The sequence below is a fragment of the Brachyistius frenatus genome, unplaced genomic scaffold (assembly GCF_029030835.1).
Source record: "Brachyistius frenatus isolate BFR_SWC_R1_liver_20210118 unplaced genomic scaffold, ASM2903083v1 Contig_517, whole genome shotgun sequence".
Lineage (NCBI taxonomy): Eukaryota > Metazoa > Chordata > Actinopteri > Embiotocidae > Brachyistius > Brachyistius frenatus.
This window is the reverse complement of record NW_027211116.1, coordinates 19,808-46,680: the sequence shown is the minus strand read 5'-3', so window position 1 is coordinate 46,680 and position 26,873 is coordinate 19,808. Positions and strand designations below refer to the sequence as shown.

Below are 26,873 nucleotides of genomic sequence, written 5' to 3'. Positions count from 1 at the left end.
ATTTTCAACTGGAATATTTCATTCATTGAGATCTAGGATTTGTTGTTTAAGTGTTCCCTTTAATTTTTTGAGCAGTGTATGTGACACCAATCCATTAAAACCCTGGTTGATACCAAGTCATGGAATTGCGAGTGTACGGCGCTGACGTGTTCCATGACGGAGAGCATCAGGAAGAATGCAGGCTTAGTTTGATACGTTGCTGAACACTGGGTGGTATGCCGAGTGAAGAAGAGGGACACCTTGTGCTCCCCAAGCGTCTGCTCGTCGTCATTTTCCTGTCCAGCACACATCGTTGAAATAGCAAAGGAGCTTGAGATCATATGTGCGCCGATGGGTGTGTTAGTCCTAAAATAAGATGCGTTGCTGGCACACTGCTATCCTGAGGCATCGGAAAACAACTGACCAACAACAATCTGGTTTTAAGGCAATGGTGTAGAACTCTGCTGTTATTTTAAAGATGAAGTTAGTCATATACCTTTACATTACACACACAGACTAGCAGAAGTGCACAAACATGCAGAAAACTAAAATTTTGAATAAGAATACAATGTGAAAGATGAATATTTTTTTAATTACTCTGCTCAGCCCATGCACAAGTCGACCTATTTTCTCTGCAGTGAAAGCATTCTTTCCCACTAATTCGCAAATCTGCCATTATAAAAGCAATCTGCCAGGGTGCAAAGTGAACCAGGCTTTTAAAGGGAAGAGAGACTGATGCTCCAATGGCTTTATTTCATCTAATGTACAAAACACAAGTAGGATTAATTATGGTTGTAAATCCCACACCTTTGAACCATGTGACAAATTTTGTGGTCAGATCATCCATTCTTAACAAGCAAAAGTGAATTTGGGCCTTGATTGCAGTTTAGAATGTGAACTTATTGTTCAAATCGAAGCTCTTGAGAGAGATGACTGACGACTGGAACGAGACAGACAATCGGAGAGGACAAGAGGAGCAGAAGGAGCTGGACTTCCTCCACTGGCTTATCTTTAAGATCACATCATTCACACCCTCGCTGACTAAAAACTCCATTTGAAACAATCTGATATTTTTTCAGTGAAATTCTTAAAGGCGGAAAGTGTTGCAGGGACAAAAAGTGTTGGACTTCAGGGCCATATTACAGGTTACTGATTTTACAGGAAATGAAATAACTCAGGAATATGCTGACAGTAACAGTCAATATAATATCAAATGCACTGCAATGGATTCACAGTTACAGATGCATCATTATTTAAAGTCCTGTCTAAACAAGTGTCCCTACCACCATTCTGTGTTCAGGGAGTTTTACTCGTGTTCACAAGTAAAACTCCCTAAACACAAAATGGTGGTAGTCATGTTGCAGAAAACAGAAGGAGACTACAGGTAATCACCTAAATGATGTATTCTCTCCATATACAGTATGGGAGTCACAACCACAGAATTTCCATATTTCGCATGATGACAAAAAAGGCATCTTTTTGAAAATGGAGAAATCTCCATCTGGTGAAAAAGGGATGTACCGTTTAACTTGTTAATGTATTGTTAAATGACTTCCTTTGATACTCACCTGGATAATCTACAGCATATGATCAAAGGGAGATTTCCTACATTAAAACAACAGCTCCAAATCACATTGTACGGACTAGAAAAAGAATAATGACCAAACTTAGATATGTATTTGGAGCTCAGGTTCCACCGGACTGACAACTAAAGTAGGGACCGAAAAAACCCTTAAAGAGGAGTTTTTTTTCCCTCCTAGCTTATGTGGGAATTGTTGAATTGTTGGGTTTCTCTGTATAATATTGTAAAGCTCTGCTGGAAGGACTTTAATGTGTTAAGTGCCATGAAATAACCTATGGTGTGATTTGGTGCTTTATAAATAAAATTGAATTGAATTGAATGAAAGCTATTGTAGTGTACTAGTGAAAGCCTTCTTTGTCATGACTATTACAGAATGGGGCTCGATAGACTGCTCAAACAACAGCATCTGTTCCTCGATGGGTATCTTGGCTCCGCTACACAAATGTTCACAGCTTCAGTCCTGTTTGCTGTGATTACAGTCTGTACACCCAGTTTGCATTAACGTTGGCTCAGCACTCTGGGAGCCGGAACCATCAGCGAGTGGTGGCGCTGGTGACGTGGAACGACATTGAAGCTGAGCGTTTTTTGCTAAAAGTAGTTTCAGCCATGGTAGAGTGTTGCCTGCTGTGATTGGTTCAAGCTGCTGAGGTCTACGCCCAATAGTAGGATTAGGATAGGATTGTAGCTCGATATAGATGAAGGTTACAAGTTTCATGACCACGGCCATGGACAGTGTTCTATGTTTTAGACAAAATAGTATTCATTCCATGCTTACCAAAGACACGTTCATCATTGATGTTCTTAATGCAAAACCAGAGGCCTGCAGGGAAGGTACAGATGAGGATGTGAAGGTCAAAGAAGAAGGACACCCAGGTGGTGGGCTGGTGCTCAGACACCGATGCTATGATGGGAATGTGGATCTTAGCGTAGCTGTGAAAAACATGGACGACAGAGAGAGGTCAGACAGCACAGGAAGAGTATGGGTAGCCATAGTAACAGAAAAACAAGGTCTTTATAAAAACTCTGTTATTAGTAATACCAAACATGAATGTGTTACTAATACTAAACATGAATGTGTTACTAATACTAAACATGTTCTATCAACACATGCTCTGAAATGGACTGGAGCTAAATGAATAAAAAGACAGTAAATCAGCCTGTAGACACAGTGGTATAAATAGGAGGTCAACCAACTCCTTCACAATCTCTCCTTCACTTGAACAGATTTACAGGTAAATATGCTCCTGGATACGTTTAAACTTAATTAGTTATCAGTACAACACGTCCATTGTGATGACTTACCCAGTATCCCAGAGGGAGTAGAACCGGCCACTCCATGGAGCAATGTACCCTGAAGGTGAGAAACACATGCAGACACACACACACACACACAGACACAGACAGACACACACACACACACACACACACACACACACACACACACACACACACACACACACACATACACACACACTTAGTGAGAAGATACTCAACACCACAGGAGACGTGTCAGTGATCTGTGGACTCTGTCATGCTTCGGTGCAACATTTCTTATGTCTGTATTCATCATATAATTACTCTGATGTAGGCGTTTCAATGATAACTGAGAACACAAGCGCTAATAATCGCTGTTAGAGAGCCAGCAGGTGGTCCTTTAAAATAGAATAAATGTGAGTTGCCATTAAATTGCTCATTTGAATCATAACCAATGTACATGTAGCATCTCAATGGCCTGTGTTTCAAATGAGAGTGTCCATGTTAATGAATGAGAGCGTCCATGTAAGTGGAAACGTAAGTAGAAACATAACTGGAAACGCGACCGGAAACGCGACGGGAAACGCAACTGGAAACGCGACCGGAAACGCGACGGGAAACGCGAATGGAAACGCGACCGGAAACGTAACGGGAAACGTAACTGGCTTATTGTACCATAAAAGAAACAAAACTGTAGTCATGAAACTCTCAGGTTTTAGGGAAGCCAGCAGTCAGATGGTTCGGGCTAAAATGTCCTTGGCAGCAGAGTCTGTAGTTCGACTCCCAGCCAGACGGACATTTAGCAAAAGTCATTCCTCTGGTCTCTCTCTTTATCTTCTATCGCTGCTGTCAAATAAAGAATACTTGAAAAAGAAAATTCAGCTTTCGATTAGCCTTCTAAGAGACAACAAACCTGTGTATGTCAGATAGATGACTGAGAGAAAAACCACTCCAGCAGCCAGAGAGACACCCAGAAAGAACAGCGTCTGGAACTCCTGCCGGGTCAGTCGGTCCTTCAGGTACTGCAGGAAGGCGTAGACCTGAAGCAGCACGAACACACCTGCACACATACAGCGCAAACACAACTAGTTCAATCTGCAATACACAAAGGTCAGAAATCCTTGTTGGTCAAGATGAAACAAATGATTTGTTGTGTTAGACCAAAAAAATAATGCAGACAATGACATTTGTATTGTTTGATTTGTTTATTAGTGGCTGTTCATGTTTCTAACGTAAAGAAAATCAGTTATTGTGGCATATTTAAAATCTTGTTTCATACCGTCCATGTTAATTAAATATGAAGCCATTGCTTTAATGGAAATATGCATGAAGCAACAATCACATCCATTTTATCTACACTTTAGTGTTTTAGGATTGTTCGGGTCTGAATACTTTAAGGCGTCTCGGAAGAAACTGTTTGTCTTTAAATCCACATACATTGTGATGTGGCCCACATCAGAAATACACCGATACTAGACCTTCATATGTAGTGTGAAAGCAGTGCTGAATTATTGTTTTACCTATTAAAAAAAAACAATGTTTTACATTGAATGTCATGAAATAAGATTTACTGCACAGACCTGCAGTTTACACATATTCCAGGCCTTCAATGCTATTTTCCCGTCTTCCCCTTGGTGACTGGTGACTAACCTGCTGCCGCCATGTGCTCACTGGTCCTGATTGGCTGAAAGCCCACAAAGGGGATCTGCATGGACAGAACCAGGCCGATGATGTAGAAGGTGCTGTAGGCTGCAGGAAGACATCAACCCATTACAGACAAACTGCTGGTAAAATTATATGTCAGTACATTTAACTGGCTACACAGATATTAAATCACTAACGATGACTTTACATAAACCGGATGCCTTACCCAGACTAAATCTAAATAGTCACTGGATGGTGAGATTCAACATTTTTCTAATCATCAACAGAGGACAACGACAGATGTATCGAATAAGTGCTGTTTGTGCATCCGAAGTCGGATCTGGTTGACACGTTCCTTTATCGCGATGAACATACACACAATCTGAGTCCATCAAAGAAAACACCACATCCACAGCTGAAAATACCCCTCAATAAATACACTCAATCCTCTTATCCAAAATAATATTAGCTAAGAACGACACTCCGATGGCATCTGGAGAATGTTATCTGGCAGTGTGTCCAGGGAACTTTCAAAAGGAACTGGATCATTTTCTGTATTATTTCCTTGGATTATTCCTGAATCTACATGGATGTATGGCGTGAGATGGGGTTCTGCGTTGAGGACGGACATCGGTTGGGACATCTGCGTGGCTTTTAATTGTGGCATTGAACACACTTCACCAGTCAGCACATGTTCTTCATAAGGACAGTTTGGTTCCATTTCAGTTCACACACTTTGGGAGAAGTCAGACTTTGGGAGTTTGGAGAAAACTCTAATAATTGTGTGATTGGGTTGATGTGTGTGCATCATCTACCTGCAAAGAGGTTTTGGGCCTTAAGAAACAAAGAATGGATTTCAGCAGAAAGCTTAAAGACGATAGAGAAGAGAAAGCAGACAAAAGCAGCAGCACAAACTGAGGCACAGGAAGAGCATTCGGTGGTAAACAGAAGTGAGAAGAGAAGCCTAGAGGAAGACAAACGCTGGCAGCAGAAGCAGAGGACGCAGCCTATCAGAGAAACATAAGGAATCCGTATGCTGTCAGGAAAGTTTGGCAAACCAGAAAGACCTGTGAAGGACAAGGAAGGGAGGACAATACTAGATGAAGAGGGTCAGAGAAACAAATGACTTGAGCATTTTGAGGGACTGCTAAACAGACCACTTCCCAAGGAACCACTGGATATTTTTCCAGCTGCCAGTGACTTGCCAATTGACCACAGCAAGCCCACAAAGGAAGAAATGTGCAAGACCATCAAGCAACTGAGGAGCGGCAAGTCTGCCGGACCAGAAACCATCCCAGCGGAGGCACTGAAGGCTGACCTTAAGACCAGTGTGGAGATGCTCTCTCCACTTTTCATTCAGATTTGGGAGGAGGAACAAATTCCCTATGAATGGGAGGAAGACTACCTGCTCCAACTACAGAGGGATAACACTGCTGTCCATCCCGGGAAAGCTGTTCAACCGAGTCCTGCTGACCAGGATGAAGGAACTTAAACCTAAAACCTGACATCCAGGGTTGAGGCCAGGATGCAGAGCTGCAGTCTTACAGCTCCTCTGCAGCTTCTTTAGAGCTGTCACTCACCCAAAACCTTCAACATCCTATAGAGGTTGTGTCTGTACCCAGACCACCTATATTTAAAAAACTCAAGAAAAGATGTATCAATAAAAAAATGTTATAAAAATTGATCCTACCAAATTAATAGATAAAAAAAAATCTGACAATTAAAAGCGGACTATTAAATATGAGATCTCTCTGGTCTAAATCTGATGAGAAGATCAAATGCAGAATTGTTATGAGAGGATGACCTGCAAGGCTAACTAACCAAAGTCTTCCAAATCCAGACTGCACTGAGGCAGGGATGTTTGCTGTCGCTTTTCCTGTTTTTACTTGCAATTGACTGCGTCATGAAGACATCGACAGCCCAAAAGCAAAATGGCATTCAATGGACTGGAAACAGCTGGACAACCTCGATGTTGCTGACGACCTCGACCATCTCTCACACCCAGCAACAGATGTAAGAAAAGACCAGCAGTGTCATGAAACCTCAGCTCAATTGGGCCTCAACATCCATCAAAGTAAGAGCAAGATCCTCAAGATCAATGTGGTAAATACAGCATCAATCAAGCTGGAAGGAGAGGCGCTAGAAAAGGTGGAGAGCTTCACTTCCCTTGGCAGCATTGTCAACAAGCAAGGTGGAACAGATGAGGACTTTCCATCAACTAAAGAATGTCTGGAGGTCCACAGACCGGACAACAACATTAAGATGAGGATGTTCAACACCACGCTAAAGCCCGCTTTACTCTATGGAAACCCAGAGAACTACTGTGACCACCAGGAAGAGAATCCAGATGTTGATTAACACCTGCCTCAGGAAAATTGTCAGAATTCGCTTCGTTTCCTTCTGAAACCTCCAACAGAAGGAAGGAAAAACTGTCTTTTAAAAAGAAGAAACCTCCAACAGAAGGAAAAACTGTCTTTTAACAGAAGAAACCTCCAACAGAAGGAAAAACTCTCTTTTAACAGAAGAAACCTCCAACAGAAGGAAAAACTCTTTTAACAGAAGAAACCTCCAACAGAAGGAAAAACTGTCTTTTAAAAGGAAGAAACCTCAAACAGAAGGAAAAACTGTCTTTTAACAGAAGAAACCTCCAACAGAAGGAAAAACTCTCTTTTAACAGAAGAAACCTCCAACAGAAGGAAAAACTGTCTTTTAAAAGGAAGAAACCTCCAACAGAAGGAAAAACTGTCTTTTAAAAAGAAGAAACCTCCAACAGAAGGAAAAACTGTCTTTTAAAAGGAAGAAACCTCCAACAGAAGGGAAAAAACTGTCTTTTAAAAAGAAGAAACCTCCAATAGAAGGAAAAACTGTCTTTTAACAGGAAGAAACCTCCAACAGAAGGAAAAACTATATTTTAACAGAAGAAACATCCAACAGAAGGAAAAACTCTCTTTTAACAGAAGAAACCTCCAACAGAAGGAAAAACTCTTTTAACAGAAGAAACCTCCAACAGAAGGAAAAACTCTCTTTTAACAGAAGAAACCTCCAACAGAAGGAAAAACTGTCTTTTAAAAAGAAGAAACCTCCAACAGAAGGAAAAACTATATTTTAACAGAAGAAACATCCAACAGAAGGAAAAACTCTCTTTTAACAGAAGAAACCTCCAATAGAAGGAAAAACGGTCTTTTAACAGGAAGAAACCTCCAACAGAAGGAAAAACTATATTTTAACAGAAGAAACATCCAACAGAAGGAAAAACTCTCTTTTAACAGAAGAAACCTCCAACAGAAGGAAAAACTCTTTTAACAGAAGAAACCTCCAACAGAAGGAAAAACTCTCTTTTAACAGAAGAAACCTCCAACAGAAGGAAAAACTGTCTTTTAAAAAGAAGAAACCTCCAACAGAAGGAAAAACTGTCTTTTAAAAGGAAGAAACCTCCAACAGAAGGGAAAAAAACTGTCTTTTAAAAAGAAGAAACCTCCAATAGAAGGAAAAACTGTCTTTTAACAGGAAGAAACCTCCAACAGAAGGAAAAACTATCTTTTAACAGAAGAAACCCCTAACAGAAGGAAAAACTCTCTTAATAGGAAGAGAGACTGATGTTGATTAAAAGTGAAAATATTAAATTCTACAAAGAAAGATTTAATGCAGGGCTGTTGAGGTATACCTCAAGACCTTGCAAGTCAAATACTACTGGAACTACAGACCAACCATTGTATACTTATTCAATTAGTGCTCCTTCATGCGAAAGCAGATTAAGATTATTCTTTGCATAGCAATATAAATACAAGTAAAAGTACTGCATTTGAAATATTGTTTGAATAAAGTGCAAAGTACATCAACTAAATGTAATTTAAATGCACATTACTAAAATCTTCAAAAGTACAAACAAGTATAAGTTTCTTTAAAACAAAATTATCCAGTAGTTTCCTTAACAGGCGGACACTTAAGTAAATGTTAGTCAAAGACGAGGAAATATTAATCTTGTTGGGCTATAATTCACATCTGGAGCATTTCTCAGCATTTCTGATGGTTTAACTTAACTACAGTGTAACCACAGCAACCGTCTGGCACACTTATTTGGGTTTTAGACAACAAAGGAGTTCCCTGAGAGAGAAATAAGATAAATCAGGCTTTGGATACATACAGCTAGTAGAATAAAGAATATTTTGGATTTTTTGGATTTTATACACTTTATTAATCCCCGAGGGGAAATTTCTTCTATCACTGGTCTTATCCTCAACATTAATGCACACTAAGCCCCATGAAAAAAAGGTTTGGAAATCATAACAGCTGGGTTTTTTTTTTATTATTCTTTACAAAATTCAATCTTTATGTGGCCACTTCATGAACTTCTTTAAGATGTCTGCAGTTTTAGTTGAACAGCATTCAAGCTAAAAAAAAACAAAAAAAAAAACTGGAACTACTGCTGTGCAGTTTAATTCCTACTGCAGTTTCCATCCATGTCTGTCCAAACTCATAAGATGTAGTTAAGACTTTGAAGGAATCGTTGAATGTGTTTTCATGTTTGGCCAATAAAAGTGATTCTGACAGAACACAAAGTTGAAGCCATGAAAGTCGACAATACGTCCAACATGGATGTTGGTACAAATCCTAAAATGTTAATGCTTTACTGACATCTTAAACCCGGGATCACAGATCTATACGCTCCCTAGAGCTTCAAGGTCTCCACGGTACCAGCTTTCCATGGTACTGGCTTTCCACGGTGCCGGCTCTCCACGGTACTGGATCTCCACGGTACTGGATCTCCACGGTACCGGATCTCCAGACGCTGAGCGGCCTGCGCTGGTTCTGGGAACCAGCAGCCGAGCTGATGCCCGCTGGAGGGAAATCTATTCTCAGGCTTTTATTCTACTGGAGAACCTGCTGCTGTTCATCAAATCTCTAATGGATTTCATTACATATTTCTACTTTATCAGACAGGAGAGATAGAGCGAGGAGGAGGAGGGAGGAGGTGAGAAGAGGAGGGGGAAGGAGAGAGGAGGTGATAGGAGGAGGAGGGAAGAGGTGAGAGGAGGAGGGCGGGAGGAGGAGGGCGGGAGGTGAGGGAGGAGGTGAGATGGAGCGAGAGGGGTGTGAGTGAGAAAGGAGAGGGGAGGAAGGGGAGGGGGAGAGGAGGTGGGAGGAGGGAAGAGGAGGAGGGAGGAGGTGGTGAGGGGAGGAAGTGGTGAGAAGACGAGGGAGGGGGTGAGGAGGAGGGAGGAGGTGGGAGGAGTATCTCCAGAGCATCGTGAACTAGTAGTGTGGGTAGATGATTGACATGTGAAACAGCAGCCTGGTGATGCAGCCTCAGTAAGAAGCACCCTCTGCTGGTCGGATTCTCAGTGTGACAGTCTGTGTAAATAAGTGACTTCTATAGCTCTGAGTGTCATTGTGTTGGGTCTCGGCTCCACGTTCAGCGATGGTACCAAACACACAGGACCGAGTTCAAACAGGCTGAATGATTTCAAGATTGAAAATGTGTCATTAATTGAAGAGTATGAATTATCTTACTATAATCCAGTTATTAATCTTTTGTACCCTTCCTTTGCTCTGTGACATACCGACGGCCGAAGGTCCAAGTAAATCAATCACATATTACGTGCGTAAATAAAACCCCTCCCACAATCTGCTGTTACAAATGATGTCGCCCATCAGCTGCATACGAGACAAGAGTGATGTTGAAGGTGAGTTTGATGTGACGTGATGGCTGCCGACACAAAGAGACTTACAGAACACGAGGATCAACAACAACCGAGTAGAAGTCAACTGCAACCGAACAGCTGATCGATTCAGGGTTCTTCACCGAAGACAAATCAGCCTGCAACTTAATCAGCGTCACAGTTACGGCAGAGACACTCATTCATTAGGAGAACAAGTCAAAACCAGGTTTCGTTCCTGATGCAGACGACGAGCTGCAAGCTCACTTCATTCAGAAGGATAACGGAGGAGCAGCACACACACATCAATAACTTCAGAGCAGCACACACACACATCCACTGGTTCTCATCAAAACTGTACACAAGAGAAGATGTGTATGTGCCATCGAATTATAAATATAATGTGTGTCTGTGTGTGTGTGTGTGTGTATGTATGTACGTGTGTGTGTATGTATGTGTGTGTGCGTGCGTGTGTGTGTGTGTGTGTGCGTGTATGTGTGTATATGTGTGTGCGTGTATATATGTGTGTGTGTGTGTGTGCGCGCGCGTGTGTGTGTGTGTGTGTGTGTGTGTGTATGTATGTACGTGTGTGTGTGTATGTGTGTGTGTGTGTGTGTGTTGTTCCTCACCGATGTAGACTCTTCGACTGAAGCGTTGCATCAGCAGCAGGACAAACACATGCAGAGGAATCAGGTTGATGATGAACACGTAACCTCCCCAAGCTGAAACCTGTCAATCACAACATATTTAATGAGACCAGTTTTAATATTTGCCTGTAAAAGTCAGTGGTGGAGGTTTGTGTGTGTTTGGATTATAAATACACACAAACATAGTCAGACCTGATCACCGACGAGCTTCCACAACTGAATCTGAGCAACGCTTTCAACCACAGAAGATGATCAGTCCAATAACCATCCCATAATTTCCTGTAAACTGGTGGCTGTATTTTCTCGTATTCATGACACATTCATAACATGGTGTTTGGTTTTAGGTCGAGCTGCAGCTCACGGAAATCCTCATCGTGGGCATAAAAAGGTTGAGCTAATTTTTTCAAGGAGACAAAATCTTGTTTCAGTTCGATTAACAATTTACAATTAAGAAATATTCAGTTTAATATAAAGGAGGAGAGAAACCAAAGGATATCTATATTTAGGTCAGTGGAATTAAATAATTTTAGCATTTCTTTCACTGAGAAACACTTAAAACGATCAACTAAAATAAGTGAAAATAGTTAGTGATTTATTTTCTGTCAATCAACTAATTCATTCAGGAGTTCTTTTGTGATTGTTGCGATCAAAAATGTTTGATTTGGCGGCGTATTTTCAAAATTTTATGGTGACATTTTTGTGGAGTTTTAAGTGAGTTTTTGTGCGTAAAATTGCGGGAATTAGAAAAAATAGGAAGTTGTGAATTTTTTTTTAAATGATTTTAACCTCAACCTGGTAAAGGAATACATATCTAATCACTTCCTGTGATAATAATCACAGAAATATTTTAGTGTTAATGTTTAATATTTATTGAACGTAGAGAACCGTGGAGATAAAAGTTCCTAAAAGGTCCTAAAAGCTGCATATGTTTCCAGAACAGACCGTCTGTGACTGGGATATAGAAACAAGGACTACATCAGCTGTCAAAATAAGAGCTTTAGATGCTGTTTAATTCATGTTCATTCAACACATAGACCTGCTGGATGAAACAAACAAAGAGACGTCTCTGACAACTGGACGTGTGGAGAAAACTCATTTAACATCCAGTAATATGGAATCACTTCCTTTGATCACAAACATTTAATCACATCATTTTAATGTGAACACCACATTTCATTTCCTGTTTCTCCTCTTGTTCCGGTTTCTCCGGTGAACAGTTTTATTTGGTGAAAACAGGATCAGAGACTTTCTGATTAAATGAGGAGTTATTGTTGTTTATAAAGTGAGTTTAGTTTGAAAAGATTTACTTTATGTCGTTAATACTTTCAGCTCAGATTCTGATGATGACGTTTTTTGCGGAAAAATCACGGGAATTTAAAAGAATTGCAAACTCGCAAATATTGTGGAGTTACAGTGCATCCGGAAAGTATTCACAGCGCTTCACTTTTTTCACATTTTGTTATGTTACAGCCTTAATCTAAAATGGATTAAATTCATGTTTTTCCTCAAAATTCTGCACACAATACCCCATAATGATAACGTGAAAAAGGTTTGTGTAAAACTTTTGCAAATCTATTAAAAATAAAGAATGAAAATATAACACGTACATAAGTATTCACAGTCTTTGCTCAATACTTTGTTGAAGCACCTTTGGCAGCAGTTCCAGCCTCAAGTCTTTTGGAGTATGATGCTACAAGCTTAACTCCTATTTCTGGGCAGTTTCTCCCATTCTTCTTTGCAGGACCTCTGAAGCTCCATCAGGTTGGATGGGGAGCGTCGGTGCTCAGACATCTTCAGATCTCTCCAGAGATGTTCAATCGGGTTCAAGTCTGGACTCTGCCTGGGCCTCTCAAAGACATTCACAGAGTTGTCCCGAAGACACTCCTTTGTTATCTTGGCTGTGTGCTTCGGGTCGTTGTCCTGTTGGAAGATGAACCTTCGCCCCAGTCTGAGGTCCAGAGCGCTCTGGAGAAGGTTTTCATCAAGGATGTCTCTGTACATTGCTGCATTCATCTTTCCCTCCATCCTGACTAGTCTCCCAGTTCCTGCTGCTGAAAAACATCCCCACAGCATGATGCTGCCACCACCATGCTTCACTGTAGGGATGGTGTTGGTCAGGTGATGAGCAGTGCCTGGTTTCCTCCAAACATGACGCTTGGCATTCAGGCCAAAGAGTTCAATCTTTGTTTCATCAGACCGGAGAATTTAGTTTCTCCTGGTCTGAAAGTCCTTCAGGTGCCTTTTGGTAAACTCCAGGTGGGCTGTCATGAGCCTTTTACTGAGGAGTGGCTTCTGTCCGGCCACTCTACCATACAGGCCTGCTTGGTGGAGTGCTGCAGAGATGGTTGTCCTTCTGGAAGGTTCTCCTCTCTTCACAGAGCAACGTTGGAGCTCTGTCAGAGTGACCATCGGGTTCTTGGTCACCTCCCTGACTAAGGCCCTTCTCCCCCGATCGCTCAGTTTGGCCGGGCGGCCGACTCTAGGAAGAGTCCTGGTGGTTCCAAACTTCTTCCATTTACAGATGATGGAGGCCACTATGCTCATTGGGACCTTCAATGCTGCACATTTTTCTGTACCCTTCCCCAGATCTGTGCCTCGATACAATCCTGTCTCGGAGGTCTACAGACGATTCCTTGGACTTCATGTCTTGGTTTGTGCTCTGACATGTCAACTGTGGGACCTTATATAGATGGTGTGTGTGTGTGTGTGTCTTTCCAAATCATGTCCAATCAACTGAATTTACCAGGTGGACTCCAATCAAGTTGTAGAAACATCTCAAGGATGATCAGTGGAAACAGGAAGCACCTGTGCTCAGTTTTGAGTGTCATGGCAAAGGCTGTGAATACTTATGTACATGTGATTTTTTAAATTTGTTTTTAATTTTTAATATACAGTGAACCCTCGCTATAACGCGGTTCACCTTTCACGGTCTCGCTGCTTCACGGATTTGCATCGTGCATTGTGTTCTGCATTCTGATTGGCTAAACAGTCTCTCCGCTTCTTCTCTACCTGTTTGTCAATAACGTTGCGGTTTAATATGTACACGTACGTAAAACAGCTTGCCAAATTAAAAATAATCGATGGTGGCATGTCGGTTTATAAGAATCTTTTTGCCCAGAAGAAAAAAGAGCGACAACAACTACCGATAACTATGTTCTTCTCTCGAAAAACCACACCTGCACCGCCGGCTTTAGAAGAAAGAACCGCTGCAGAGCGGAGTCAGGATGCAGCGGCTCAGTCAGAAGAGCAGTGAAATACACGAGTCACTATTTGTCCTACTGTACTTTGTATTTTTTTTCATAATCATTTTTCATTTCCTCCCGTTCTAATCCAATGACTCGGGTCGCAGTGGGGCGGTGCCGATCTCAGCAATTTGAAGCCTTCAGTTCGTATTGATGATTAAAATTATTATTTTACAGTACAGTAGTTATTTATAAAAAAAAAAACAAAAACATTTATACAGTACTTTTATTTGTTAAACAAATGCTTGGGCCTGTAAAAAGGTTTTGTTCTTTGGTTTCAATGTATTATGGAGTATTTCATTGTATAATAATTGTAAAAAAAATAAAGGTTACTACTTCACGGATTTCGCCTATCACGGTCTCTATTTGGAACGTAACCCCCGCGATAAACGAGGGTTCACTGTATTGGCAAAAATTTCAAAAAAACATTTTTTCATATTATCATTATGGGGCATTGTGTGTAGAATTTTGAGGGGAAAACAATCAGTTTAATCCATTTTTGAATAAAGCTGTAACATAACAAAGTGTGGAAAAAGTAAAGCACTGTGAATACTTTCCAGATGCACTGTAATTATTGTGATGGATTAATCAACTAATACTGCAGCTGTAGTTTTGGGGAAATGACTGATTCTGGAACACATTTCCTAGCAACTGGTATCAGGTGAGGACACCTGTTGAGCAACTGGCTAAGCAGGGGCCATTTCCTCATTTAACCAAGTTATAAAGCCATAAAGTGCTTTTACTCCTCCTCCTAAAATTAAGACTACGTTTCATTGTACTCCATTTTTTGACCAGTGACTTCCTGCTCTTGATAGATGGAGGTTCAGATGTTGTCTGTAGGTCCAACTTTTACCAACTAAGGTTTTTGAGTGTGTTCTCACCATGTAGAAGTAGGAGAGGCAGCATCCGACGGCCCAGAACACCGACCCCGTCTTCACGGACTTCACCTGCAGAGAGCATCGCACGCACGCACGCACGCACGCACGCACGCACGCACGCACACACACACACACACACACACACACACACACACACACACACACACACACACACACACACAGACAGACAGACAGACAGACAGAGTGGAATCAGCTTCACTGGTTTCTCCTGGACGACTTTGTTCCGTTATCTTAGGTTAGGTTAGGTTAGGTAGTTACTTTACGTTTCTTCGATCCTCCACATCTGATTGGCTCAGCCTGTGATAGTTGACATGTGCTGTGAAAAGGCCAGCCAATGGCAGCAGCCCCCACCAAATTTTTTTCGCTACAGCAGCATACAGGAAGCAATAAGATAATAATAGAACAATAGAAAAGCAATAAAATAGCAGTAAAAAAATATAAAATGCACAGTATATACAGTATATACAGTACAGTATATATCTATATATATTATATACAATGGCTGACACAAAGCAGAGCAGCCTGTCCGACACTCTTTACCTTCCCAAGCGGACAGCACGGCAGCTGCTAACTAGGGCTTAACAAGAAGGACAGGTGGGGGCTGCTGCCATTGGCTGGCCTTTTCACAGCACATGTCAACTATCACAGGCTGAGCCAATCAGATGTGGAGGATCGAAGAAAATGAGAAATAATGAAATTGTAGGAAGAGTGAATGATTTGTATAAGGAAAAGATCCAGAGCATTCACTGAGGACTCATTAATTTATTCTGTATTTCACATCTTGTGCATGTATCTTGATTTATTCATGGTGTAATTATTTGGGACCTGCTTAAAGGCAGGGGGCAGAAATCAGACTATTGATACTATTGCACTTCTATCCCTACCACCAATAAGAAGATTTGGAAAATATATTTATATTTTTTTAATATATATAAATATACTTTGACCAAACTGAACCCCATTGAATGCATGTGAAATCTACTATTATTCAATGAATGTCTGTGTTCATTTTGGCAGCATTTGAATTCAAATTTATGGAGATATTGATGTTAATTGATTTAGCATATTTCCAAAAATATAAAAATAAAAATGTTGTGACAATCCAGGGGATGTCCTGAAAAAAATGTCAGCTCTGTAGAAAGCAGGTGATTTAGTGTAATTTTTTAAAGTTTGGAATATTTAGAATTGTTATAATAAGCGATGCCCATTTTAATCAATCGACAAGCATCAACTGAAACGGGACTCTAGATCGTGCAACCCAAATTTCCTACAAATACGTGTTACCAATAAGAAGATAAACTTTTCGTATTTGTAGCGCCCCCTATCAGTAGAACATTATAAAGCTGCTCAGCAAAACATGGACATAGCATGTGCACATGTGCACCAAATTTGGTTCCAATTGGTTAAGCCAATTTCGATTTATAAGCATTTATGTAAAATTTAAGTTAAAGACTAAATTAAAATTAAAATTTAAAAAATAATCAACAGATGGGCATATCGAAATTCGTTTGATGACATTAGATCAGAAAGGTTCAAAGATGATCCTGCCAAAGTTTCTCAGACGACTGCATAAGTAGGTTTTGAGGAAAGTTAAAAAGTTGACATTTTTAAATCAGAAGAACATTGGAGCATATAAGAATTGTGAATGTAGCCACAGCGGAGATAATTGCATAAACATAAAGTTGATTGTCACAGTGCCACCTTGAGGTTAATTAGTGTCATTTTTTTGTGCCCGAGTATTGGGGGGGAATTGCAACCAAGCTGCTACTTTGGGTAATATTTGGGTTTACAGTTGTTTCTGCATGATCACTTTTAGCAGAGAAGAAGAATACAGACACGAGGGTCTATATATATATATATATATATATTCTTCTGCCAGTGTCAGAGAAAATAATGCAAACACGGCAACTACTGTCGATCAACGCAGCGACAACATAAAAGATGTCGATCAACTGACAACAATACAACGTTAAAATTGACCCATTTCTTCAGTACCTTGCAACCAGTGCTGCAGCTGTGAGTCTTTGAAGGGAGAGCTGGGCAACAATAAGGTCTTCCCAGCTCAAACCCTCCTATGTTAGGCTCAATAAAGACAGGAAACAAAGGGCGAGTCAGTCGATCATGAGCCGAGGACAATTATATCCATCCATCCATTATCTAAACCCGCTTTATCCTGAACAGGGTCACGGGGGGGGGGGGGGGCCTATCCCAGCTCGCTTTGGGTGAAGGCAGCTCGCCAGTCCATCACAGGGCCAACACACGGAAACAAAGACCATTCACACCTAAGGCCAATTTGTAGAATCCTCAATTAACCTGAGATGCATGTTTTTGGATGGTTGGAGGAAGCTGGAGTACCGAGAGAACCCACGCAGGCACACTGACAAAAAGTAGACTCCACACAGAAAAACCCAGGCCCGGAATCGAACCCAGAACCTTTTCACTGTGAGGTGACAATGCTAACCACTGCACCAATGTGCCACCCGATATTTATATGATTAATTATAATTCTCATGTCCTTTTATTTCTTGTAAATATAGAAATATTGATTATTGCAACTTTAAGTCATTGGAGGAAAAGACATGAGTTTTGTATCATAGCAAATGTTATTCCCAACTCATGATGACGAGTCAGTGGAGAGAGAAATGAGAACCGTTATAAATAGCTGCATAATGGAGGTCAGTAAAGTCTGCGTGAGCGTACCCAGAGGTAGTAGGTGAACTGCAGGGCGAAGATAGCAATGCCTTCGTTGTCAAAGGAGCCAGCCACGGAGCGGGAGATGTAGCCAGGGACGATGGCGATGAAGCAGGCCGCCAGCAGCCCGGCGCCCTGGTTCCACAGCTCCCTCGTCAGCAGGAAGGTGGAGATGGAGGTCAGGCCGCTGAACACCGGGGCCAGGAACACACACACATCCCGGATGTGAACGGTCACATGCAGCAGGTTGAGCACATAGTGGATGAGGCCTGCTGTGACCATCAGACCTGGATATACCTTGAAGAAGAGGGGAAACGCACTGTTCAGACCAGCAACGTTCATTTCCTCCTCCTCACGTCACACGTAATAACACTGTTTGTGAAGACAACAGCTCCATTATTGGAAAACACAACAAGAACTGTGAGCAACTGGAAATGCTGCTTTAAAAGCAAGGTTTGCTTCTGCCATTGAAAATGAGCCATTTAACAACCCCACTCCCCACCCCCCTGAGCTAAGCAGCCCCAGCCCCCCCTACACACGCCATTAGGAAATACTTACTGTGCCCCCCACAATTCTCCCCAGAGGGTACCAGGCTCTTTCATCAAACCAGTTGAGGAATTCATAGAAGCCATTGGTGGTGAGGTGGTGAGTGGACCTGTAGTTGAACCTGCAACATTAAACCACAGACAGATGGACAAGGTTAGTTACTTAGTTAGTTAGTTAGTGTCTCACTGAAGTCTGGGCATCAGGTTTCACCAGAACAACCAATCTGCTCCAATCAAACCAAGCAACCCTCAAAACAAATTTGATTACATGTATAATTGATCATTTTCACTTGCTAGGGCCAACCGAAGATTCCCCCACTCGACTAGCAGTAGTTCGCTCAAGACAATAGCCGCCGCAACTTTATAGTCATCTGATGATTGTGTGTGTGTGTGTGTGTGTGTGTGTGTGTGTGTGTGTGTGTGTGTGTGTGTGTGTGTGTGTGTGTGTGTGTGTGTGTGTAACCTATTGCACTGTTACTGTTCCAGATGTGCAGCTTCAGACCAAGGGAGAAGGAGCTCTGGTTTCAGGTGTTTCTGACCACCTGTACAGTGACGAGGTGGCAGAACTACAGGTGTACCACTGCATCAACTGGCCTTTATTCCCTTTTGTGGGGCAGCGAACACAATAAACAACATTTGGGTGGCTGCTGCAGTGGAACTGGGCTTATCAAGACATATGATGGCTGATTACAGTAACATCCCTACTGCTGCCAGCAGCCACTATGTGCTGCTAATCTTACTTCTCCAAACTCATAACAGAGACAGGGCGAGTCGCTGAATTCCCACAAGTGTCCACGTCACCCCGTGTTACCCAACAGCCCATCTCCCCCAGAACCAAATGCTACTTTACGTTTCCATTTAAGAAAGGAGGTCAATCGTCCTACTAGCAGGTTCCAATCTTCTTGCTATGAGCAACTACGCTAACCTCTGCACCACTCGGCCGTCTGCTATGCAAGATAAGAACCCTATATAAATATAAAGATCATTTATTAATCACCGTCATATGCGCTGGGGTTTACCAGACATATCAGACAGTGAAATGGGTCCAAATAGGGAGGTGTTGTTCTTGTGTCCTACATGACTTTGGGTCCCACCCATTTTATGACCCATGTCCGATTTTATAGTACAGAACACCTCTATTATTCTTTCCTCCTATTCCTCATTATTCATGACGTAGGAGGATGCGTTCCCGTCTGTGACTAACAATGCACAATATTATTATTACTTTGTGAGATATTTGTGACAGCTGAGAAAATAAACAAGCAATTCATGGCTTCCTGTTGGTTACCAAATATTAAAAACAACGCCAGCAGGTCTGACTCCTGACAGATGAAACTAAAACTACAACTGTGCAATTCAGAAGGAATTCATGTAACTTCCAATTTGCTTCAATTTGTTCCTCTGTAATAGTGTGAATTAAAAATGGTCCAGAGTTCATAGGCAACAATGCCTGCATTTTCTCCTCTGTCCAGACCACTGAAAGGACCTACAGTCATGGATGAATTTATTGGTGACCAACAGATCAAAGACTAAATGCTTTATTCCGCCTGAAAAGTGATGAAATTAAATGTAATTTATCCTGTCCAACTGCACGTCTTTGGTATCTTATTCGAAAGCAAAAAAAGTGTGAAAAAAGATAAATTATTCTTCTCAAAGATCGTTCTAAAACACTCTTGATAGCTTTGTTGGAACCCCAAGAAAAGTAAAAAAAATAATTGGATTATAGTGTTATTTTTCGACTTACTCTTTTATGTAATAATAACACCGTTTCCAAAAAAGTTGTGATGCTGTGTAAAATATAAATAAAAACAGAATGCAATGATTTGCAAATCACTTAAACTCACATTTAAATGAAAATAGACCAAAGACAACATCAAATGTTGAAATGGAGAAATTCTCATGTTTTATGAAAAATATCTGCTTATTTTTAATTTGATGGCAGCAACACGTCTCGACAGGGTCAACAAAAGACTGGAAAAGTTGTGTAAAGCTAAAAAAAAAAAACACCTGGTGGAACATCTGACAAATAATCATGTTACCATGTCAACAGATCAGTAACATGATTGGTTATAAAAGATGATTTCAGAGAGGTGGAGTCTCTCAGCAGTGAAGATGGGGAGAGGTTCACCACTCTGAAAGACTGTGTTGGAAAATAGTTCAACAATCTAAGAATAATGTTCCTCAACGTAAAACTACAAAGAATTAGTGGATTTCATCGTCTACGGTTCATAATATCATTAAAAGATTCAGAGATTCTGGAGAAATCTCTGAACACAAGGGACAAGGCTGGAAACCAATATTGGATGGTGGTGATCTTCGGGCCCTCAGGCAGCACTGCATTAAAAACACACTATTCTGGAGTGGAAATCACTGCATGGGCTCAGGAACACTTGTGAAAACCATCGTCTGTGAACACAGTTCATCGCTGCGTCCACAAATGCAGGTTAAAACTCTCCAAAGAAGAAACCAGATAGAAACATGAGTGTAAACTGCTTAATGCATATCAGTTAAAGGGTTTTAGAAAAAAAACAAAAAACAGACACACACTCACCAAACACTGATCACAGGTAGAATCTTTCCTGTATGCAGCAATACTTCATTCACATTCATTCATTTTGTTGATAAATAACAAATATTTGGTGTTTCTGAAAGCACCCCCACGTTACTGTTATAGCCGCCAACCTTGGAACAGACGAGTTTCTGCATAGTTAACTGGAGCAAAGCAGGTCTGCTGGGTTACTACAGATGAGCCACGCAAACAACAGTGAAATGTATGAAGACAAAAAGTGCTGGGAAAAACTTGACATCAAACATGCTTAAACTTGGAGCGTTTAACAATTTTCAAAAGTTGCAGCACTGAAAAGACAGAAGAAGAAACTTCAATGTGCTGTGAAGAAGGTTGGAAGTTACATCTTTGTCACTACAAAGTCACAGCATGGAAAATATCTGAAAGTTGCAATACAACTGAGGAAAACTGATGAAATAATGTCAACATCAACAACTTCTAGCGACAGAGTGAAATACAGAGTTAAGTTAAAGCAGCATGAAAAGAGAAGAAATACAAAGGTGCCCTTTAAATCACTGACAACATCCGTGGCACAGAGAGCAAGATGCTGCTGGCTGGAGGTACGTGGACGTGATCACGAGGAGGGTTTAGGCTGCCAACTAGAATCCTGTTGGGGAATCCAGCTCCAAGTAGCAAATACTTTTCTTCAAGATTTAAACAGAGAAAAGAAGAAAGGTAAACTAGGATTGAAGCATCTGAAGCGATTGGGAACCAGAAGTTTAATGACTGAGGTCACACTTTATTTCAGGATCTAAAATGAGTAAAGAGAACCAAAAATAAACAAATAGATGAAACAAGCTGCATCTCAAAATTCAGTTTGATACCTGAGGTACAATCAGTTCAGGACCTCATTACACTGCTGTGGTGTGGTGACATCAAGAATACACTGGTCAGATCCGGTCTCTCCAGTTTACTGTAAGTGAGGAGGAAACAGTAAGTTCTCCTGCCATCTCACTGCAGGAGACACCAGTGCCTCTATCCACCCTCATTTCATCACATTCTCCCTTTTACCTTTCTATTGTTCACCAGCCGTCTGCCTGTTGTTTACAGCTGCCGAGACCTGAATGGGAACAACTGCAGTACAGCCTAGTCTACCATTAGACAGACTGGTAGAGAGAGTGCTGCTATCCTACAAAAGCTGCATGCAGCCCCGAGCTTTCAAAAAGAGACTGTGTGATGCACAACAGTCGTCTGCTGGTCCCGGAGCTTTTCCACAAGTATTAAAGTGCTCAATACAAACTGTCCCTCCATGACAAACAAGAATATGATGGAGGGAACGTTCCCAGGTTTTCATGCTCATTCTTGAGGATCAACCATTTGATTGAAAAAAAGAAGGCAGAGAAAAGGCGCCTGCACACACAACACAAACACACAATCCATTGATCTGTGGTACTCTGATTGTTGCCTCTGGTTTTCCTCTTACAATTACAGTCCCAGGAAGCCAGCAGTATCCTGCAGCATTCGGCCAGCCAGCGGAGACAAAACACTCCCCGGCCACACCGGACTGGATGATGTGGTCTTAAAACCTGTTGCAGCTTGTGGGAGCTGTGCTCATTAAAACAGAGGAAAGCTTTTCTAATGCGAAGACTCTCCAGAAAGATGCCATCTACATGTTCTTGTGTAAACAAGACTGCAACTGCATTACTGCAACGATCGAACAAGTGCTGGTGCCTTCGATGTGTTTAAACCTTTGTCTCCTCTGAAACTCGACTACGTGGAAACCCGATGCCCAGTTGCTGTTTCAGAGGACATGGATACGTAGCCGCGCAGAAGATGGAACAAAATCGCAGCCACGTGCGACGTGACAGATGCTGTTTAGTGGAATATGCAGGTGAGCTTCCAGGGGAAATCTCAGGAGCAGTGCAGTGGTGAGGTCAGAGGTCATACCTGCACCAGTTTAACGTTTTATCACCGCAAGGTCTCAAAGGACTTTTACATGGATTTCTATTCAGACACTAATAAGATGCAGAAAAACTCATTCATGCATTTGTTACTTCTAGACTAGATTATTGTAATTCCTTGTTGTTAGGATGTCCAAATTACTCATTAAAAACCTGCAGCTGATCCAAAATGCTGCAGCAAGAGTACTGACGGGATTTATCAAGAGAGATCATATTTCTCCAGTTTTATCTTCTCTTCACTGGCTTCCTGTGAAATCAAGAATAGAATTTAAAGTTCTCTTGATGACTTACAAAGCTCTACATGACCAGACTCCATCATATCTTAGAGATCTTATAGAACCATATAATCCTAGCAGAGCACTTCTCTCTCAGTACGCTGGTCTACTTGTGGTTCCTAGAGTTTCCAGAAGTAGAATGGGAGGCGGAGCTTCAGTTTTCAGGCTCCTCCCCTGTGGAACCAGCTCCCAGTTTGTGTTGGAGGGGCAGAAACCCTCTCCAGCTTTAAGATGAGACTCAAAACGTTCCTTCTTGATAAAGCCTGTAGTTAGGGCTGGCTCAGGTAGACCTGAACCAACCTTATGCTGTTATAGGCCGAGGCTGCTGGAGGACCTCGTTACATGCTGATCTTCTTTTCTTTCCTCCTACTCTTTAACTGACTCATACCTCACCATCTTCTTCTCTCCCAGTTTCTTCTTATTATCTGTTGTCTCCATTCAGTTCCTTCACTCACATAGTTTCTGTTCTTTTTTTTCCAGATGTCCCGTCATGGAGCTGCATGTCTCTGCTCTGCGCTTGTCGTCTCCACCAACAGTTCTTCTCTTCTATCTCTATGCTGTCCTTTTCTCTCTCTGCTCTCCTCTCACCCCAACTGGTCGACGCAGAGGCTCCGCCCACCTCAGATCCTGGTTCTGTTAACAGATGCTCCGCCCACCTCTGAGCCTGGTTCTGTCGGAAGTTTCTTCCTGTTAAAGGGAGTTTTTCTTCCCTCTGTTGGAGGTTTTTCTCCCTTAAAGAGGAGTTTTTTTCCCTCCTAGCTTATGTGGGAATTGTTGAATTGTTGGGTTTCTCTGTATAATATTGTAAAGTCTTGCTGTAACGACTTTAATGTTTTAAGTGCCATGAAATAACCTGTGTTGTGATTTGGCGCTATAGAAATAAAATTGTATTGAATTGAATTGATTGTGAATTAGCTGTAGTTTATTCCGAGGTGCACTAAGATGTCTGAAAGCTTTTCAAGCTGCTGTGGAGGATGAACCAGAACACTAAGAAATGATTAACGTATGGGACCTGACAAAGAAGCCACCACCTCAAATGTTTTTTAGAAAGTGAATGCAAATGTTAACATAAAGTGGCATCGTGACTATAAAAGCCATTGAGAGTATGTATTTACTACAATGCTGCACTAAGTGGAAGTGTGATTAAAAAAAAAAAAAAGGTCCTTTTCTAAAACACACATGAATCGCTTCGATGCAGGCAATAATTTAATTAATTAATTACAGCCCTGTTTAATTGTCAAGCATACACAATAAATGTTAAGTGTGAACTGTGTAAAATCAAGTAAATCAAGGAAAATGAAATCATTGTTACTTTGGAATCTGGTCTTGGTTTGGACAGATACACTCACTGGTCACCCAAAAAAAACCATTTCACCTTCAATTTTCCCTCACATGAGCAACACACAGCAGGGTACAGTGAAGAAAGGATCAAATGTGTCCGTGATTCCTTTAGCAGATACCGAGCTTAGAAACGATGCCCGGATTGTCCCTTCTGTGATCTTAGGATGGACTCGGGCCAATTAAATCCTGATATGATAATCAACAAACCTGAACTGATCTGTCATATCTGTGGAACAACTGGAAACACAGGGAATTTAGAAGCAGAGAGAAGGAAACTGAGAATGAGAAGGGGCTGCATCTGGTTACTCATCACATCAACTGTGGTAAATCCTCAATACTTGTCCATACAAGGACCAACAACACTCTGGATCCCCAGCAGAGAGATGAAATAGTTTACGATGACACTCTTCAATGGAACGGGACAATCTGCAAGCTCAGCACATTCCCTCTGAACGGATGCTGTACCAGATACTTGGAGCTAAATCAGTCAGACATACGGTCGGATTGAAGGCCTGCCTGTGTGGAGCTTCTCTTCTCTGATTGAACAAGAGGCGGAACAGAGATGATATACTGTACAAGCATAGCTAAAGGAATAGAAACAGGTGACGGTGACTTCAGCACAAAGGTTGATGGGAGACAGATGAATGCTGGAAACAGTAATGCCTCCAAATCCACCCAAACTATTACAGTTTACAAACAGAAAAGAAGTCTGCAACGAGTTAAAGTCAAGTAGCAGCACAGGTTTAGAGGAAGCAACCGCTGAGCTAGCAGGAGGACAACCCATCCTCGGGTTCTTTTAACGGGCCGACGGGGTGCTGATAGTCTGGACCTCAGCATCTACTCACTGGATCCACATTTTTCATACTTTCACGTGATTCTTCCAGCTGGTTGATCACATCCACATCATATCGGGTCAGAACGGTGTTAAGACGTTGATGATAAACTTGCACGTGCATCAGGCGTGGTGAACTCCTCGTCCCCCCCCCCCCGACCCGCTGGACCCGACGCACACATTCAGCCAACCGGCGGTATAACTTTCATCTCTCATTCTGCTGCTGCGGTCCAGGCACAAATATTGTTTTTGTTATTTACCTCATTTATGAGCACCGGTTTCTTCTCAGCTCAGTGTGAAAGACTCTCTGATCTCTGTGTTCCTGAAGGGTGGAGCTCAACCTGCATGTCACACCATCACACCTCCACACAGGCAACCATGTAATGAGAAGCCAACGAGCTGCTGACAGATGAAAACAGCTGAGCAGCAGGAGAGCAGGGAGCTAGAGGAGAGGCTGGTGGGGTGAACTGATATTCAGAGGTGTGTGTGTGTAGTTTTGCATCATCTCCTCCTGGTTGACCTTCAGCTGTGACTACCAACGAGCCGGAGAGGATGTAACTCTTTAAGCCAGAAGAAGAGAGGATGTCAGATGAAAAAAAGCAGAAATGAGTCACACAGGTCTCAGCTACCTGATAAAAAGCACACTTCTACAGTTTCTTACCTTTCTGTCGTTACACAAGCTGCTTTGTTTTTCGAAAGCTTTTGCTTATTCATTGTCATATTCATCATCTCTGACAACTTGTCTTACAATGAAAAACCTGTCACAGCAAACCCAGGTGAACAAATAGGTGTAAATAACAATAAGTAAGTTATTTTCATCATGAATTAATCTCTGCATTTTTACCTTTTCCCTGCATAGATGGTCCGTGAACAGCACAAGGTGGATAGAGTATGATATTAAAGAACAGGTGTATATGGTGTGTGTCATAATCAGAAGGCAACTGATAGAAATGATGAGGCCACGTGTTAATCATAGAGAACAATAGCAGCTCCGAATCTCATGACAAGAACACGCTCATGATGGCTTATAGCTGAAATACTGTCACAATAAATTCAAGAGTGGCGTAATCTGTCTGTTTTGACACTCATTGACAGATGATTGACAGAATTAAAAGGTAACAATTCAGGTAATCATTCAATGCTTTTTAGTCATTTATCCAAAAATAACACAACCAAACATTTGCTTGTACCAGCGTGTTCATTCCAAGAATTTACTATATAACATTAAGAATTTCATATCATTGTGTTGGTTGGACAAAACAAATAATGATGATCTGACACTGACGGTTTGAAGTGAAACTAACCTCATGGATGCGTTAGTGCACTTCAATCACTCATCAGCTCCACAATCAGACTACAGCAGAGACCCCATCAAATAAAACCAGGGCGACGTCACATAACCCCGACTGGACCGGACCGGACCCTACCCGACCGGACCCTACCCAACAGAAAATACACAGTAAAAATGATCAGATATGATCAGGATCTGACTGACGAGAGCATGACGGTTTGTTTCGAAGCTGTCTCATCATCATTATCTGTGGAGTTAATGTCCTCCAGAGAACACACATGTTCATACCCCCCCCCCACAGAATAAAGGCGATTTTGCACATCTACACGGTGGTGAGGATTTCATGGTGTCACAGAATGAGGCTTCAAAGGTGGGAAATATTATCAGTGACTCTGTAATGTTCATGCCCTCCTGGCACTCTTTGCTGGTTCATCCAGACACACCGACGGACTGACAGGGCAGTTGAATGAGGACACAACAGCACTAGATGAAGGTGCTGATGTTGAAACGAACGGCTCATCTAACAA

General features: G+C 41.6%; 1 protein-coding gene across 1 annotated transcript in view; it reads right to left on the bottom strand.

Moving 5' to 3' along the window:
- Positions 1 to 26,873, bottom strand: part of LOC138614530 (dolichyl-diphosphooligosaccharide--protein glycosyltransferase subunit STT3B-like) — a 49,437-nt gene that overhangs the window by 10,087 nt on the left and 12,477 nt on the right. The window contains exons 2-9 of the mRNA XM_069688033.1: positions 18,154 to 18,262; positions 17,605 to 17,892; positions 14,887 to 14,952; positions 10,746 to 10,845; positions 4,466 to 4,564; positions 3,729 to 3,875; positions 2,864 to 2,912; positions 2,337 to 2,491 (exon numbers count right to left, since the gene is read on the bottom strand). Coding sequence (XP_069544134.1) covers positions 2,337 to 2,491; positions 2,864 to 2,912; positions 3,729 to 3,875; positions 4,466 to 4,564; positions 10,746 to 10,845; positions 14,887 to 14,952; positions 17,605 to 17,892; positions 18,154 to 18,262 — 1,013 coding nt within the window. The remainder of the gene's footprint in view (positions 1 to 2,336; positions 2,492 to 2,863; positions 2,913 to 3,728; positions 3,876 to 4,465; positions 4,565 to 10,745; positions 10,846 to 14,886; positions 14,953 to 17,604; positions 17,893 to 18,153; positions 18,263 to 26,873) is intronic.